This window comes from Coregonus clupeaformis, chromosome 7 (genome assembly GCF_020615455.1).
Source record: "Coregonus clupeaformis isolate EN_2021a chromosome 7, ASM2061545v1, whole genome shotgun sequence".
In the NCBI taxonomy this organism is placed as follows: Eukaryota; Metazoa; Chordata; class Actinopteri; order Salmoniformes; family Salmonidae; genus Coregonus; species Coregonus clupeaformis.
In genome coordinates, this window is record NC_059198.1 from 39,905,032 (window position 1) to 39,922,061 (window position 17,030).

Here is a 17,030-nt window from a genome sequence, read left to right on the forward strand (position 1 = left end):
AAACCTCCCTGGTCTTTGTGGTTGAATCTGTGTTTGAAATTCACAGCTCGACTGAGGGACCTTACAGATAATTATATGTGTGGGGTATAGAGATAAGGCAGTCATTAAAAAATAACGCTAAACACTCTTATTGCACACAGAGTGAGTCCATGCAATTTATTAAGTGACTTGTTAAGAAAATGTTTACTCCTGAACGTATTTATACTTGCAATAACAAAGGGGTAGAATATTTATTGACTCAAGACATTTTGGTTTTTCATTTGTAATGAATTTGTAAAATTTTTGAAAAACATATTTCCACTTGAACATTATGGAATATTGTGTGTAGTAGGCCAGTGACAAAACAATCTCAATTTAATCAATTTTAAATTCAAGCTGTAACACAACAAATGTGGAAAAAGTCAAATTGTATGAATACTTTCTGAAGGCACTGTATTGTTATTGATGGCCCCATGGACTCAGATGATTATTCTTTATGAAGTAACTCAATATAGTGATATGATATCATCATAGTCTTATAAAACACCCCCAATAAATGTATGGTCTTATGTGGAATATGCATTGGTGTCACCCTCTCACTTATTTTTTGAGTGTTTAAATTACATATCCAAAGAGATCAAGCACCCCGATGAAGGCTTTAATACCAAAATGTTTTTTAAGTTAATAAAGAAGGACTTTATATTTAACTTCCATTTTTTGAACATTCAGTTTATTCTTCAGTTCATACACCTTGGTTGGACTGTGAGGTAGAGGCAGTATACTTTCCCCATTGCTACACAGACCGACTGAGTAGAACTTAATGTATTCTCAGAGCTGTGGGTGTCGCACCTCTTCCAGGCAATACCAATCTCTTTGGCTCCAAGTTGCTCTTCTTATCTGTTCAAGAGTCTACCTTTAAGACCAGCTCCACCTACACAAAGCCTGCCCTGCATTACACAACTAGTTGCACACACTGTAAAAAGTCAGGGTAGTACATATGTGGGATCTTAACTTGCCCTATATTGTCACAGCAAAATAATCCTGCAGCAAAGGATTTGAATATTTAGTCCATAATGTTGCTCTATTGGTGGTTAGGCTATTAGCTGGCCAAAAGTATAGGCTACTTTAGGTGTAGGAAAATTCTCATCAACAAAAGTGTGATCAAATTAAGATCCTGCACCTGTAGACAGAACATTCTGGATTTCTCCTTTGGGGAAAGTTCACAGACAAGTCAGGCAATCAACACCTATCAGTATTTGGTGCTGACACAATGTTTTATTACCCCTGCATTGTACAGTCTACTTCAGAGCTGTGGTATCAAATAGGCTTTATTGGTGAACTGCCCAATAAATTTTGAGATCACCATTCAAGGCTAACAGCCTGTGCAGGGCTGCAACCTTTGGTCATCGCTGCTGTAGGGATGGTGTAGATCTACACAGGAATCTACACTGATATTTGTAGTGAGAAGTGCCATTTTAGTTTTCTGGTAACACTTTACTTTAAGCTGACATGTATAATGCATTGTGATGCTGTTATGTGCATTTTAAGACTTGTCATAAGCATGTATGATCCCCATAATGTGTTAATATCATCTCATAATGTGTTAAATAACATATTTTTTCAGATTTCTATCTTTGGGCCAGGTACAAACGGAAACTAAACCAGCAACCGGAGAGATGATGGCGGGACTCTCATCCAACATTGCCTACCAATCACTGCCGTTGTGCCCTTGAGCAAGGCACTTGAGCACTACAATTTATCCTGCAATGTGTGTGTGGTTGGGTATTGTGACAGCAAAATTATACATTTCCATTGAAAAATGGGCAGTAAAGTATCTATTCTGTTTTATTATATAGGACTATTATTAGGCGTATAATAAGATCATATGGGCTCATACAAATAACGAGTAATAAATCATTATATCTCTTGATAAAGTGTTACCAAAATATTTAGGTTAGGCTATTGTAGGAGAGAATTTGAAAACAATTGTAATAACTGAGCTTTTACTTTGTCCTGGCACACGAATAGTTAAAGCCCATGACTACACCAGTATCGCATTTAACGCTGACGCCTCACACCATGAGTGGGATGCACACACACACCCTGCTTTCTACTGGCGCTCCTAGAGAGTGTTCTGGCATTAGTATTCGAGACTCACTCTCACTTGTGTATTTTTTTGGTTGTGCTTTAGATATATTTACGGGAAGGTGTACCAGCGGTGGCCACTACTACAATCAGTTGATCCACCAACTACAGGCTGGCATTGACAGACGGGGCAAAATGCAAAATGGCTCACATGGTGGCAAGTCCAGAACCGTGATTAGATCACCTCTGCAGTTTGAATTCAACACGCATCCCAGGACAGGGGAAATGCCACAATGAGTACAGGCGGGCAGGTAGGCCTACCATCTCTCGAGGAATTTTGCGCTTTTCACCTGAATTTTACCCTTCAGTTTTACTAACGGAACAAACCCCACAATGGGACTGTGCTACAGCCTACGTCCTAGTCTTGACGAATCCAGTGACACCGAGAAACCCGCGGACTGCTCTGTACGGTTACGCTCCAAGGACCTTGACCACGAGGATACAGAGGCATATAATGACATGACACCACTCCATGGTTGTTGGTGTCGCCGCGGGGGCCCTGGCAAAGGCAAGCCCTCTGCACGAGATGCCCGTCGAGAGGACACGACTGAAGGCGTGCCCATACAGAATGGGGAAGGCGTGGGAGCTGACCGCAGCCAGCGGCAACATTTGCTGCAGAAGAAGCTCAGCAAACAGAAACAGAAAACCTTGGACAAAAAGTTATCCGAGGAGAAGGAGGTCAAAAAACAGGCGAAGAAAGTCAGTAAACATATTGACCGAACTCTGAAGGAGCAGAAACGGGAATACGAGCAGACGCATCGTCTGCTTTTACTCGGTAGGTGTGAGATAAATGGCTGGGGCTAATACATTGACCAGCCCAGTGCTCTTGTGTAACACGCTTCCCCCCGAAATAATGTCAGTTTCCTGCTTTTGACATTGCATTTTACCACTCTCTCGGATGTCTTGCCTAGGTCAGGATCGATATGTAGACTAGGTCTACAAACCAATGAGATGTATGTCAGGTCATGAATAGGCTGTAGGCTAACTGATTGAATCTATTCACTAGCTTTATCAAAATAAATACATTAAATTGAATAGGCTATAGACGCTAGGTGTAGGCTATGGGAGTGAATAGCCTATCCCACTATCCACATGTCCGGTTGCTCAACCTTGTGGCAAATCGTGCTATTAAAATAAACGGCCAGGGTAATTAACCCTCTACTGCACACATTTAGTTTTTTCTTGGAATAAGAAATATTCCATCCTATTTAAATTTTTTAGATTTAGGCTTTCTGATAATGTATCAATAATAATAAAAAAAAATTAAGTTGGGCATAAACTAGTATTTTCTATACCTCTCAAATCTGATTCTGGGGCCCATTCTTCCTTGCTGTCACTGTCCGCAAACTCACTGTCCTCACTATCAGATAATATGAGCCTCCTAACTGCTCGATTAGGGTCCTATCGACCATAGAATGTGTCCATTGCCTGTAAATGTCAGTGGATATGTTGGCAAAAACATTGATCAAGGCCATAATTCTACATGAAATTATACTTTCAAATTGTATTTCATTGAGCATGATATTTCCCTGAAATGTAGCCTAAATGCACAACGTTACCTCATGAGGCAACAAAAAGAAAATATAAACACTAACGTCAAAAGTTTCAGAACACCTACTCATTCAAGGGTTTTTCTTTATTTTTACTATTTTCTACATTTTAGAATAATAGTGAAGACATGAAAACGATGAAATAACACATATGGAATCATGTAGTAACCAAAAAAGTGTTAAACAAATCAAAATATATTTGAGATTTTTCAAATAGCCACCCTTTGCCTTGATGACAGCTTTGCACACTCTTGGCATTCTCTAAACCAGACAGTTCCTTGGACTTCATGGTATAGTTTCTGTTCTGACATGCACTGTCAACTGTGGAACCTTATATAGACAGTTGTGTTTCTTTCTAAATCATGTCCATACAATTGAATTAGCCACAGGTGGACTCCAGTCAAATGGTATGGTCATTTGTAGCTCAGTTGGTAGTGCATGGCGCTTGTTATGCCAGGGTAGTGGGTTTAATTCCTGGGACCACCCATACGTAAAATGTATGCACGCATGACTGTAAGTCATGGATAAAAGCATCTGCTGAATGATTTATATATATATATATTATAGTTCATTTTGTTATACAGTGTAAGCTATAGTATTTTATTGCTGAGACTATAAGCACACTAGATATGACACCATTCCTCTGCTTTTTATGCGGAATGGAAGTCGAAGGAAGGAGACATAACTTCAGCTAGGTTTATATGACTGGCACCTTGCAACCATAGGTATCAGGACGTGTGTTAGCATATGGAATTTAACGTTGCGGGAGGTCTTGTGTGGCTCAGTTGGTAGAGCATGGCACTTGCAACGCCAGGGTTGTGGGTTCGATTCCAACGGGGGACCAGTACAAATGAAAATTGATTCACTCACTACTGTAAGTCACTCTGGATAAGAGCTTCTGCTAAATGACTAAAATGTGAAATAAGAGCACCCAGTCAGGGATGGTGATACAGTTGAAGTCGGAAGTTTACATACACCTTAGCCAAATACATTTAAACTCAGTTCTTCACAATTCTTGACATTTAATCCTAGTAAAAATTCCCTGTCTTAGGTCAGTTAGGATCACCACTTTATTTTAAGAATGTGAAATGTCAGAATAATAGTAGAGTGATTTATTTCAGCTTTTATTTCTTTCATCAGATTCCCAGTGGGTCAGAAGTTTACATACACTCAATTAGTATTTGGTAGCATTGCCTTTAAATTGTTTAAATTGGGTCAAATGTTTCGGGTAGCCTTCCACAAGCTTCCCACAATAAGTTGGGTGAATTTTGGCCCATTCCTCCTGACAGAGCTGGTGTAACTGAGTCAGGTTTGTAGGCCTCCTTGCTTGCACACGCTTTTTCAGTTCTGCCCACACATTTTCTATAGGATTGAGGTCAGGGCTTTGTGATGGCCACTCCAATACCTTGACTTTGTTGTCCTTAAGCCTTTTTTCTGGGGTCTTGGCTGATTTCTTTTGATTTTCCCATGATGTCAAGCAAAGTGGCACTGAGTTTGAAGGTAGGCCTTGATATACATCCACAGGTACACCTCCAATTGACTCAAATGATGTCAATTAGCCTATCAGAAGCTTCTAAAGCCATGACATCATTTTCTGGAATTTTAAAGGCACAGTCAACTTAATGTATGTAAACTTCTGACCCACTGGAATTGTGATACAGTTAATTATAAGTGAAATAATCTGTCTGTAAACAATTGTTGGAAGAATTACTTGTGTTATGCACAAAGTAGATGTCCTAACCGACTTGCCAAAACTATAGTTTTTTAACAAGACATTTGTGGAGTGGTTGAAAAACAAGTTTTAATGACTCCAACCTAAGTGTATGTAAACTTCCGACTTCAGCTGTATGTCAGACTCAGAACAGCATCAAAACTGATTGTAATCCTTAGTTTGTGTGTTATTCACAGTCACACTGAGGTGTCCTATTTAGAATTTCAGTCAGTTTGCCTTTTGAAACTAAACTACCTTGGCAATCAAAGTGTAGGCTTACCAATGGCAATTTATTTGAATGATTACATAAAAGACAATCAGCATCTTCATCCATAACCTTTGACCAACCTGCAGTATTTCAGCATTCCTGTTGGAGGCTTATCATCATTGGGAGCACAGGCAGGCATCATTTGCCCAACACACATCTACTACATTACCCTTTCCACACTACTGAGCCAAGCTGAGCTGAGCCAAACAGAGTTGCACTGCACTGGCCTGGTTAGAAGGGCAATGCGAACTGTGGTGAGAAGGGCAATGCGAAAATAAAATATCAGAGCCAGCATAGTATGGTTCGTGTCACATAATAGTTAGAAAATGGTACATGTGACCTGTTGGTACTCACACATCTCTGGGTTGCCTATGTGCATCTAAGCCAATTTCCACCCCCACGTGTTCTTTCAGGTGGGGGACCAAGGCCGCAAAAGCAGCCTCTAGGAAAACTGACTGAATTTTTTACAACACTTCATTTGAATCCTTTATTTGAACAGCTAACAATTTTAGCCTAAGTGGGTAAGTGACATTAACTGTTATGTTACACATTCTCTCGCTCTCTCGCTCTCTCGCTCTCTCTCTCTGTCTTTCTCACAGACACACACACACACATAGCCTTGTCCCCATTCCACCACTCTGCAAAACTCTATGATCATGTATTTAGGCACTACAGGTGTAGGATCTTAATTTGATCACTCTTTTGTTGCTGAAAATGCAGGAAATGTAAACTCCATTTGTAGCTTGTTTTTGGACACAGGTCCAGGAATGGCTAAAGGATTAAAATATTTACCTGGAGCTAACCTTGCAGATAGCATTACTGGGTGATCTGAAAAGTCATAGTCAATCGATCAATAATATAATAATACTTTTAGTAAAAATGTTTATTTTTAATTCACAATCTGTAGAAGCAATGAGAATAGAAAGGTTCAGAACTTTTGTAAAACATCACAGTACGGTTGAAATATATATGGCAAATAGAAATCCTATATGGATGGTGTTAAGAGATAGATGGGAGGTATTGAATAGAGTTGAAGGATGGGACTAATAACAAATAACAACAAATAATAACAAAGATAGCTAATAATGTAAGCATACTGTGTCCATAATAAGTATATAGGTTGTATGTTGGGAGCTTTTGGGAAAGAGCACAGTTAGAAAGATATGGCATATAGAAGCAAACCGGATGGACATCATGAAAATGATCGGAGAGGTTGAGAGTAGAAGAAGTTCAGGAGCAAAAATAAATAAATATATATAATAGAATTATTGTAAAATTAACTGTGTCCATAAGGTGTAGATAGTAAGTATAGACCGGAAGTAGAGGCCTGGGCATTGTTGTTCACTAATTTACTCCAAGTAGGGAAAGGATGGCGGGGTTGAAAAGTAATAAAGGGGAGTATATATATATATAAAACATGGGGGATTGGAAGTGATGCAGACAATTACATTGATAGAAGTTACAATCGATCTGCAATATTAAGCTGATCCACCCCCCCAAAAAAATAAAAATAAATAAATAAATAAATTAAATTAAAGATCCAACATATGTACCCTTCACTGCACACATTTGTCCTGGCGGGTATGTATCAAAGTTTTACAAATATTACTACTTTACCTTGATACTGCTAGCATACTTTACTTATTTGGGTCTGTAACCAAATAAGGGCCGAAATGATTAGGATTAGCCTATTCTCTCCTTGACCAACAACTCCAAACTCTCCTTCTGTAATGCAGGTGTCATTCTTATGATATTCTGTTTATTGAGAGTTGCCATATATAGACTCAAGTGGGAATAGTCCAAAGTCTGTGCTATTTTTGCAGCCGGTCCATCGCATAAACCCTTCCCCACCTTGCTTTCTCAGTCTCATGGCCTGATAATGGCAGCCACGTTTACAGCAATTGGGATCTTTCATATCTGGGACGACCAATGGCCAATGATAAGAGATAGAGGAGAAAGGCTTGGCCTCAGAGCACCATAGTGCATGTTCATTGATCATTCATACAATACATATCCCTTAGTTATGAATATGGAGTTTGAGTTCAAGTGTGTTGTGTGTGTGCATGCATGTACCTGTGAGTGTGGGGGAGGAAGTTTGTGATGCAACAAAGGGAAGAGTAAATACATCTGTGTACAGTGTAACATGTCTGTGCGCATGTTTGGTTTGGTGTGCATGCATGTGTGTGTTTTCTGCACGCTAAGGGGCAGGTTGGCTCTGTTATCATTCCATATCGGAGCAGCAGAGAGAGGCACAGCGAGAGAGAGAGACACTCTCCGGGAGGCTATTTTTAGCCCGTATTCAGATGGAATCTGGGTTACGGAATTTCAAGATATGGAACAGAGATGCTCTCAAGCAGGTTCAGGTTCCATCCAAATATGCAAATGTTCGGAGGTCAGTTGGGAAAAGATCCTATCCCCTCAAGTAGCTGTGATTTACCTGAATGGATATAGCAGCCATCTTTTGAAAAAGTAACACCAAAGTCATATACATTCAACCTTCTGAGTGAGTAAGTAATACACAATTGAGAGCTCTTAACAACACCACATTGTCAGGGCTAGGCTAGCTAATCAGTTCTGTGGTTCCCTGTGTCACTTAATTGGAATATTCATTAAGCATAGTCCTGAGCTAAGAACTTGCCATGTGAAAAGGCCAAATTTCCCCAAAAGGTTTTATCTATCGTTCATGCCATCTCTGTTTGTTTGGTAATAGAAAAAATAGCACTGTCATTTTATTTACATTTTGATCGTCATGTACTGCAACTGCACATAGGTTGGTCAGGTTATTGGGACATAAGCCTCCTTCTCACTGCTGACCTCTTCTAACGTCCTTTGATGTCAACGTCCTTAATCAGTTTTCAACTTTAGTCACTAGACCAGTAGACCTGACCTGGGAGTTTACTCAAAATCTGAGATTATGATTCATTGTATAGAGTGCCAAAGTCGGTAGCCAAAAATGTTATAAGATAATTTAGGCTAATTATCAAGGCTGACAGACATGCACACAGTGCATTAAACCTTGGATTAGTTCTCTTTGCAAGCTGCCAGCAGTACAGCAGACAGATATATTTATGACATCCGTTACATAATTACTATGTCAGTGATATGTAGCCCTTTCTATAAAGGGTTCAAGTTAAGGTGACTTAATTCTGGGGTGACGTTATGTCGTTCCTGGAAATGGTTTCACTTTCTCAGTCCTGTGTCCCACTCTGGTCAGACAGACAGTGGCGGTGAACCTACCATCCAACCTACCAACCAGCAGCTATGACCTCATCAGACCTCTCTTACACCTCCCGTTCTCTGGGGAGAAAATGTGCGTCCTGTTTTTTTACTCTCGCTTTCTAAATCGGGCCCCACGTCCTACGGAAACTAGCCCAGGGCTGTCCAGCGGGGTTGAAAGTTTCCCCCGAACCAAAACAAAACAAAAGATCACACACCAGGAATGTGTGACAAAGGACAGTAATATCCCAAATTCACTCATTTGGCCACCAGCCTACTGACAGACTGCCCTGCTATAAAAAATGAATCATTGTCTTAGATGCACTCTCAACTCAGTTGACCAAAAGCAGTTGCTTTTGCAATTTGCAAGTTTAGCTGGTCAATACTAACCTGCAGATCTCCTAGGTCATGATCAGTAGGGCACACCATAGCTAAGTGTTTTGAAAACCGAAAACAAAAATGACCGTTTGTTATTGGACAAATCCAGGTAGGCCCTCCCCTTGTCAAGACGTTTTCTTCCATTTGGTGCCTAATGAACATGACCCTGTACTGGGCCTCTGGGAATGTCATGTTATGACTACGGAGAGCTTTTAGAAAGCTAGCTACCATTCCAGGTATCTTCTTAATCTCTAACCATCTCTGTGTACTCACTGGAAAGAGAAACAAGAATACCAGTTTTCCAGCCTAAGGTATGACCTGAGCTATTTACTAACTCCTCATACCCAAGCTATTTTTATCCAGGCAACAGGGTACAAGGAGGAGGGGTGAAAGTCATACAGTCATGGCTCTCTAGTAAAGGACACATGTATTCTTGACCAATCCATGGTTGTACATGCATATTGTCATCAAGCATGCACACACACACTTTGAAGTGTGTAGTATTCATCCAAACCACAAGAGGGAGACAAAAGGCAATGTAAGACGATAGTGCTTCTACACCTGCATTATTAGCTGTTTGGGGTTTTAGGCTGGGTTTCTGTACAGCACTTCGAGATATTAGCTGATGTAAGAAGGGCTATATAAAATAAAATTGATTGATTGATTGATTGATAGTCAATGGGCTGCTCTACAATGACACTATAGAGAGAATTAGATAAATTGATGGTGATAATTAGTCCTGACTTTAAAAACATTCTGAGTTTACATTCTGTAACAGAACGTAAGCTCATGAGATCAGGATGGTTTGTAGGAGGCTAGAGGTAGGTAGAGCCAACACTCTCAACCAATACACAACATTAACAGTTAGGAAGCTCAGCGGGCTAAATTTGCATCCAGAGGAGCCACATACTGGCCAACACACCCTATAAGATCACATTTGCATCTTGTTTTAATATTTTTTTGTACTGGAAAATCTTTCCATTGTTCTGGAGGCTGGTAATGTTCTAAACAGTGACACATCACGACAGATAACCATCTCATATGGTCCCACGGTTGCCAGTTTGCCTCACACGTCTTTTGGTATAATCCATGTTTTGATATGAGGTCTGATACATTTTTTGACGTTTTGAAATCAATCAATAGTTCAATTGATGTAATTAATTCTAGTCCTTTCTAGTCTGGTTTGCCACTGAAACGGTCAAACGCATCTAGATCACAAAGTACTACTTTAGTCAGTGTATCTGTTGTATTTGAATGAGTTTACTACATCTTATTGGGGGTTGAAAAGACTTCAGTAATGATTACTTTTCCCAACAATGCTTTACTTTGAGGATGGCTTTTGTTGGTTGTCAGGGTATTTGTCTGTTCATCCACCTAACCTTAAAATGACCCAGAAACCTCCTCCATCCTATCATATTGTGAGGTTGTCTTTGGCTCTCGCTCACTACATGGATATCCTCTCCGCTGTTGATGGGAGCACTGCCCAACTGTGCTGCTAGGACATGGATGCTGATATGCAAACGCATGAAACCGTTTTTCATATATTCCATTGCATTTGCATTGTGCCTTTTTTCTCAAAGGTTGCGGTGCTGTTATATTCACACCTTTGGATTCTCTACAATTATTAGTGTGGCATTTTGTATTGCTACAGATGAAAGAGAACCTACAAGGCTATAGAGTAGGCTATAGTAGGCCTATGTCAGGTTAATAGGCAACTTCAGAGAAATTTGAATAGCAGCAAACGATACTTTTTTCATTCTCTTTTGCATAGAGTTTGTAACTGTGTTATTATTTGATTTGGTATTATGATCCATATGGTTTGTGTGATTATACCGCTGGTGCGCGGCCCTGCTTGCCTACGGTCGCGTGCTCTAGTTAACCTCCATTTACCCGTGTTTGCAAGCGCCAGTAAAATGATTTACGCGCGGAAAATGGATAGGGAAATGATTTTGTCTGGGAAACGTCATTCAAGTGTCTGTCTGGTTCAAACATAAACCCGTTTTTGGAAACAATTTTACTATATATTATTTACACTGAACAGCCTATTGAAGCTAAACTTTTCGACGCACATTTTAATTAGATAAACTTAGCCTGTCTTTTTGTTTGTTGTACATGTGAAATTAAGAAATGTTGTTTTAAACAGGGTATTCAAACAGTGGTAAGGTGGCGCGCGCTCTGTGAGGTGTTTCTCTTTCGGTGCAGTGTGACTTCCTGGTGCTACAGCGAGAGGCAGTGCTGAGTTAAAGGGACCAAAACACAAACAGAATTTTAGACCGGAAAAATAGAGAGTGGTAAGCAGGAGCGAGAGAGAGGAGCAGTTGGCTGGCTTCCAGATTCAGCCCAGCTCCACTCTTTGCATATTTATGAAGTTAATGTATCTTTTTGTTATATTTATGATGCACATATTTATTAGAATCGACTGAATCCACTGGGTTGGGTTTGACAAGGGGTTAAAACGAAATTGTAACGGGGAAGGTTTTTTTCTGAGCGACGGAGAAGTGGCGCACGGATTTTTCGCCCTATTTCTTCTCCTTTTATATTGAAAGTAGGATTTGCATTAGCTGTTATTTTATACTTTCTGTTTACGAGAAGAGCTCAGCGGAAGATGGGGTGTTTGGGCAACAGCAAGACTGAAGATCAACGCATCGATGAAAAGGCACAAAGAGAAGCGAATAAAAAAATCGAGAAACAATTACAAAAGGAAAGACAAGCATATAAAGCCACACATCGACTGCTTTTATTGGGTAAGGTCCAGAAGGTGGATTTCATAACGGATATGTATCATGTATGTTTTCAGATTCGCCCCCAGCCCACATATGTTGACAGGTCTCGCAAGCGAGCGCTGACTGAATCGTCAGATGGATTGTACAATTATCATGGATTTTAAACATCAGCATATGCGGCACCCAAGTACCTTCTTATATTATAGCGATGGCTCCATTTCCTTATGCTTCATCTGTGTTTTATTTCGAAGGGGCCGGAGAGTCTGGGAAAAGCACGATTGTCAAGCAGATGCGGATTCTGCACGTCAATGGCTTTAACGCAGAGTAAGTACCCGTTATTTCATTTATTTTAACGTATTTACGTGCAAAATTGGACGTATTCCTGTTCTATTTTGATAGTGTTGAGTATAGAAATATGTTTTATTGTTGTCATTTTGATTTGTTCGATGTAAGATAAGAAAAGGACAAAGCGTTGGGTAGACGTTTCTTTGCGCTGTAGCACTGCAGTGTCCATCGGGCCCAATGGTTTAACAACAGCATGGCAACAAGCCTGCTATGTCCAACTGATTTCTAATAGCTGTCACAGCGATAAAGACGACGTATTAGCAGATTTAGGCCTACTTGTGGTCGAGATTCTGTGTGTCAAAATACTGACAGATACATGTTACGCTGTATTTACAGTTGCTATTGCATTATAATGTACAACCCAACAAAAAAAATCTCAACTGAATTCATGGGCTGAAAAAACGGTTCTACAACAGTAAAGTGTGCAGTGGTATTTTAGAACGGTGCTAAAACAATGTATCTTTCTATGTATGTCTCAATGTATCCCTCTGGGCACAGACGTCAATTCAACGTCTATTCCACGTTGGCTCAACGTAATTTCATTGAAATGACATGGAGACAATGTTGATTCAACCAGTGTGTGCCAAGTGGGATCTTTCTATGGCTTATGATAACCTGCTATATTCCATATAGACTTGGTTACATTGTAGTTTGATTTGGTTACATTGTGCACTGTAGTATAGGCTTCTGTATAGACTGTAGTGGATTGAATACGTTTTTTAGGAAATGAATGATGATACCCAATCGTAAACTGTCCTCAATATTTATATCTTTAATAATACATTTGATATTATTTGAGCAAATGGACCAAGATAAATATAGGCTATGCTTAATTTCCGTCCACCTTTGGTATTAAATGAGACACATCTCTCTGAAATTGGTGTAGCATAGGCTAGCCTAATGTAATAGCATAAAAAGTAAACTTTCAAATACAATTTTAGCAGAATACATCTTTACTGACATAGTGATTATTACTAAATAGCCTATTAGGCCTATGGGTTTGCATTAGTGGTGATATGAGACAACCTCTCCTTTCTGCAGGGCAGTATAAAGATTCCTTTAATGAATCCAATTATCATTTTTCAGGTATTAATTAATGGTTAATTGTATATGTTGTTTCTCCACTCAGAGAAAAGAAACAGAAAGTCCTGGATATTCGGAAAAATGTGAAGGATGCCATTGTGGTAAGTTGATGATGTGCTGAGATTTGTATGATAGAATATGGTCGCACCCTATGAGATTGTTTCCTGCAATCCCATTTTACTGATTAGACTGGCTTATCCCACATTTATCCAGCTTAATGTCTAATGTTTTTTGTTTTTATCCGCTTTTTAGACGGTAGTTTCGGCGATGAGCACGTTAATACCCCCAGTTCCAATAGGCAACCCAGCGAACGAGTCCAGAATTGACTACATCAAAAGTATAGCACCTCTCTCGGACTTCGACTACACAGAGGTAAGGGTGACTGACCGTCCGTCAAACACTGTCATTAATGCTTTATAGTCTTTGACGCTGATCTGTGTATGTATGTGTGTCTGTCTGTCTCTGTCTCTCTACAGCTTGTTAGTTATGCCCTGAGAAACAACCTCAATGCATTGATCAGGTCTGCTATTCATAGACTTTCCAACTGATTGAATTTACTCATTCAGTGGACACTCTATTACACATGTTGTCTACGTTTATTTGTAGTCAAGTTGTTCAATGTGGAGTCTTAATGCTGATGCCAAATATACGGTCACCATGAAAAAGCGGTTATGTAGGCCTATACTCAAATAGCAGTTGTCTAAATTAGCCGCATTCACTAGTGTCCATTTTTAAAGCTGTAATCAGACCAGTTTAGTAGGCCTGGTGGATGGACGTTTTTGCCAATGGAGAGGAGTCATATGCTTCAGCCATTCAACCACAGCACTATTTGCAATTGCTTCCTGGAGGAAACAACGAGAATCGAGGTATTCAAGTTTGTTCTGAGAAATGTTCAGATCCTACACACAAAGGATCAGATTCCATTCAAAACCATAAACTACTGAGCCAGAAGCTACATGATTAGGCAATTTATAAATGTATGAACCATTGCAGGGTTTAATAGTATTTTTTGAAGTTGTAAATGCTTTACTAAATTGTACAATATGTATGACTACCTGAGCTCTGCAACAGGTTCTGCAAACGCCCAGTAGTAGGCCACGTGGATACCTTGGATGGTTTCTTTACTTTGGGATTTGAATGAAAGGGCCTGACGTGGGCAAATAGATGACATCACTCCTGGTGTTTGCTTTCAATAATATCTCCCAGCTATGAATTTAATTGTTATATGTAGTTAACAGTACTTTGTATGAGTACACAAGAAAATAGATAGACCTGTATTTGACTCCCTGGAAATATGATATTTTTGACATTTGTAATTTTATCTCATTTTAGAAGATGCTCTTATCCAGAGCAATTTGCAGGAGCAATGAGGGATTATGTGCCTTGCTCAGGGGCACATAGAGAGAAAAAAATCAACTTGTCAGCTCTGGGATTCAAACCAGCAACCTTTCAGTTACTGGCCCAATGTTCTTAACCACAAGGCTACCTGCCGCCTTATACGCAGTATATCCCCCATAACGTAGGGCCCTGTGTTTTGGTTGATCATGTCACATGACCTGGATTTTACCCTTTTTTATTTAAGGCTTTTTCATCAAACTGTCCCCCTTTTTATGTTAAAGGGTCCAGCACCATCCTCAGACAATTGCTTTCATAAAAAACATCTGTCGCTCTGGATAAGAGCATCTGCTAAATGTAAATGTTATTTTGTTGTAATTCTCATTTCTGGAAAGGCTTAAAATAAAGGTTAAAAAACAGGTCATGTGACATGATTAACTTAAACACAGGGCCCTACATAAGAGAGTTACTATTGGCTGTGATATTTGTTGTCACGTCTTCCCATTGGAATGTCCATAAAATAGGACATAGGTCCAAAAGTTTGCTCCAATCAGGAACCTTGTTTTTTCAGACAGTGAGTAAGGGGAAGCTGGCCCAGTGCGCAATCTGGGCACATCTGTTGGACTAGATAAATACTAATCAACTGTTACATGATGAGTCTGCTTCCTAGAAAAAGCTTTTAGTAACCTAATTTGCTTTTTTGGAGGAGGGGTGAGTTTGGGGGAGTGCATCGTTAGACATTTAAATCAAAGCCGTCCCTTCTCCCTCACAAGGAATTGTTTGATGCCTTCTCTGTGTGCACTGGGTCAAGGCAAGGCAGACAAAGCGTTGGTCTGTTGGTGCCAAGGTGTTACGAAAGAATCCAAACAGTCGTTTCTTTTAGTGTCTCAGATTCCCTGTGTTGGGTCAGAGACGTTGCAGACGACATGAAACGGATGACGAGAATAAGGGTCTGCTCCAGGATGTGTTGATGTTGAGTTATCTAATGCTTTTAACTGTGTACTTTACAAGCCCTGATGAAGGCTGTTGTGAATTTGACATTGGCTCGCTAATGATAAGCACTGGTTGTGAGTGGCCGACAAACATGAAATATGGGACTTTCAAAAGTTTATTTGACCCCAAGATGAGGATATTTGTTACTTAAGAGCTTACGTTTCCACTGTTTAGTGTTTTCAATTTGTTTTTATAAGGGGATGTTATAAGAAGAGGTGGTACATGAAGTTTATTGCATTGCGTCTCAAACATGTCAATGTTGTTCAGGTCCGACTTTGAGTTGGATCTGATATTTCAATCAAGTGCTTTTGCTTTAGAGTTCAAACTAAAGCTGATTAGAATGCCATTTCAGTCCTATTCTCTCTTGTCTTGCCCAGTTGTTGGTGTCTTTCTGTCCGTCCGTCCGTTTGTCTGTGTATTTATACTACTGGAGATGCATACTGTATACTAGTCTATCAACATGGACAGTAGGAGCAGTAGATGTTTTGGCTGCAGCACACAGGCTTCATTAATTAGGCCTATTATGTAATGCCGCATCGATTTCTGTTAGTAAACATGCTGGCTAGAGGCTCAGAGACAAAGAGAGGCCCTCGCAGCAACCAAACAACTTAATTATTTCCCTCTAAAGCAGGTCTGTGTTTTATGTCTGGCCTCTCATGTCACATGTAAGGCCCTGTTTCTGCCGGGACTCAAAAACCCCTTTGTCTACCACAGCAGAGATTCAAAATGCAATTTTTCCTCAAATCGGATTTAAAACAATTACAAGAATAACTTTCGGCGTTGGCCTTTGCTGAAGATTTGACATTTGACGTGATGTCTTTGCTTCCATGCTAGGCTACGTGGGCCTGTAGGCAAATCATATCATCCAATTGCCGTCTGCATGTGTAACTTGTTACTGTTAATGTTGCTAAAAAACAGACTTTAAAAAGAGCAATTGTCCGGTGTTTACAGTGGGGGAAAAAAGTATTTAGTCAGCCACCAATTGTGCAAGTTCTCCCACTTAAAAAGATGAGAGAGGCCTGTAATTTTCATCATAGGTACACGTCAACTATGACAGACAAATTGAGGAAAAAAAATCCAGAAAATCACATTGTAGGATTTTAAATGAATTTATTTGCAAATTATGGTGGAAAATAAGTATTTGGTCACCTACAAACAAGCAACATTTTTTGCTCTCACAGACCTGTAACTTCTTCTTTAAGAGGCTCCTCTGTCCTCCACTCGTTACCTGTATTAATGGCACCTGTTTGAACTTGTTATCAGTATAAAAGACACCTGTCCACGACCTCAAACAGTCACACTCC

The 17,030-nt window shown here is 39.8% G+C and overlaps 1 protein-coding gene across 2 annotated transcripts in view; it reads left to right on the forward strand.

The window, feature by feature from the left end:
- The first annotated feature begins 2,076 nt into the window (after nt 1–2,076).
- The window catches only part of LOC121569170 (guanine nucleotide-binding protein G(olf) subunit alpha), a 70,770-nt gene continuing 55,816 nt past the window's right edge, over nt 2,077–17,030 (forward strand). Inside the window, exons 1-4 of one of the 2 annotated variants that reach the window (XM_041879867.2) lie at nt 2,077–2,899; nt 12,222–12,294; nt 13,445–13,499; nt 13,651–13,770. In XM_041879867.2, the coding sequence (XP_041735801.1) occupies nt 2,458–2,899; nt 12,222–12,294; nt 13,445–13,499; nt 13,651–13,770 (690 nt within the window). In that variant the 5' untranslated portion in view covers nt 2,077–2,457. Of the gene's footprint in view, nt 2,900–11,507; nt 11,992–12,221; nt 12,295–13,444; nt 13,500–13,650; nt 13,771–17,030 lie in introns of those variants that run through there. The other variant, XM_041879868.2, reaches the window with a different exon arrangement.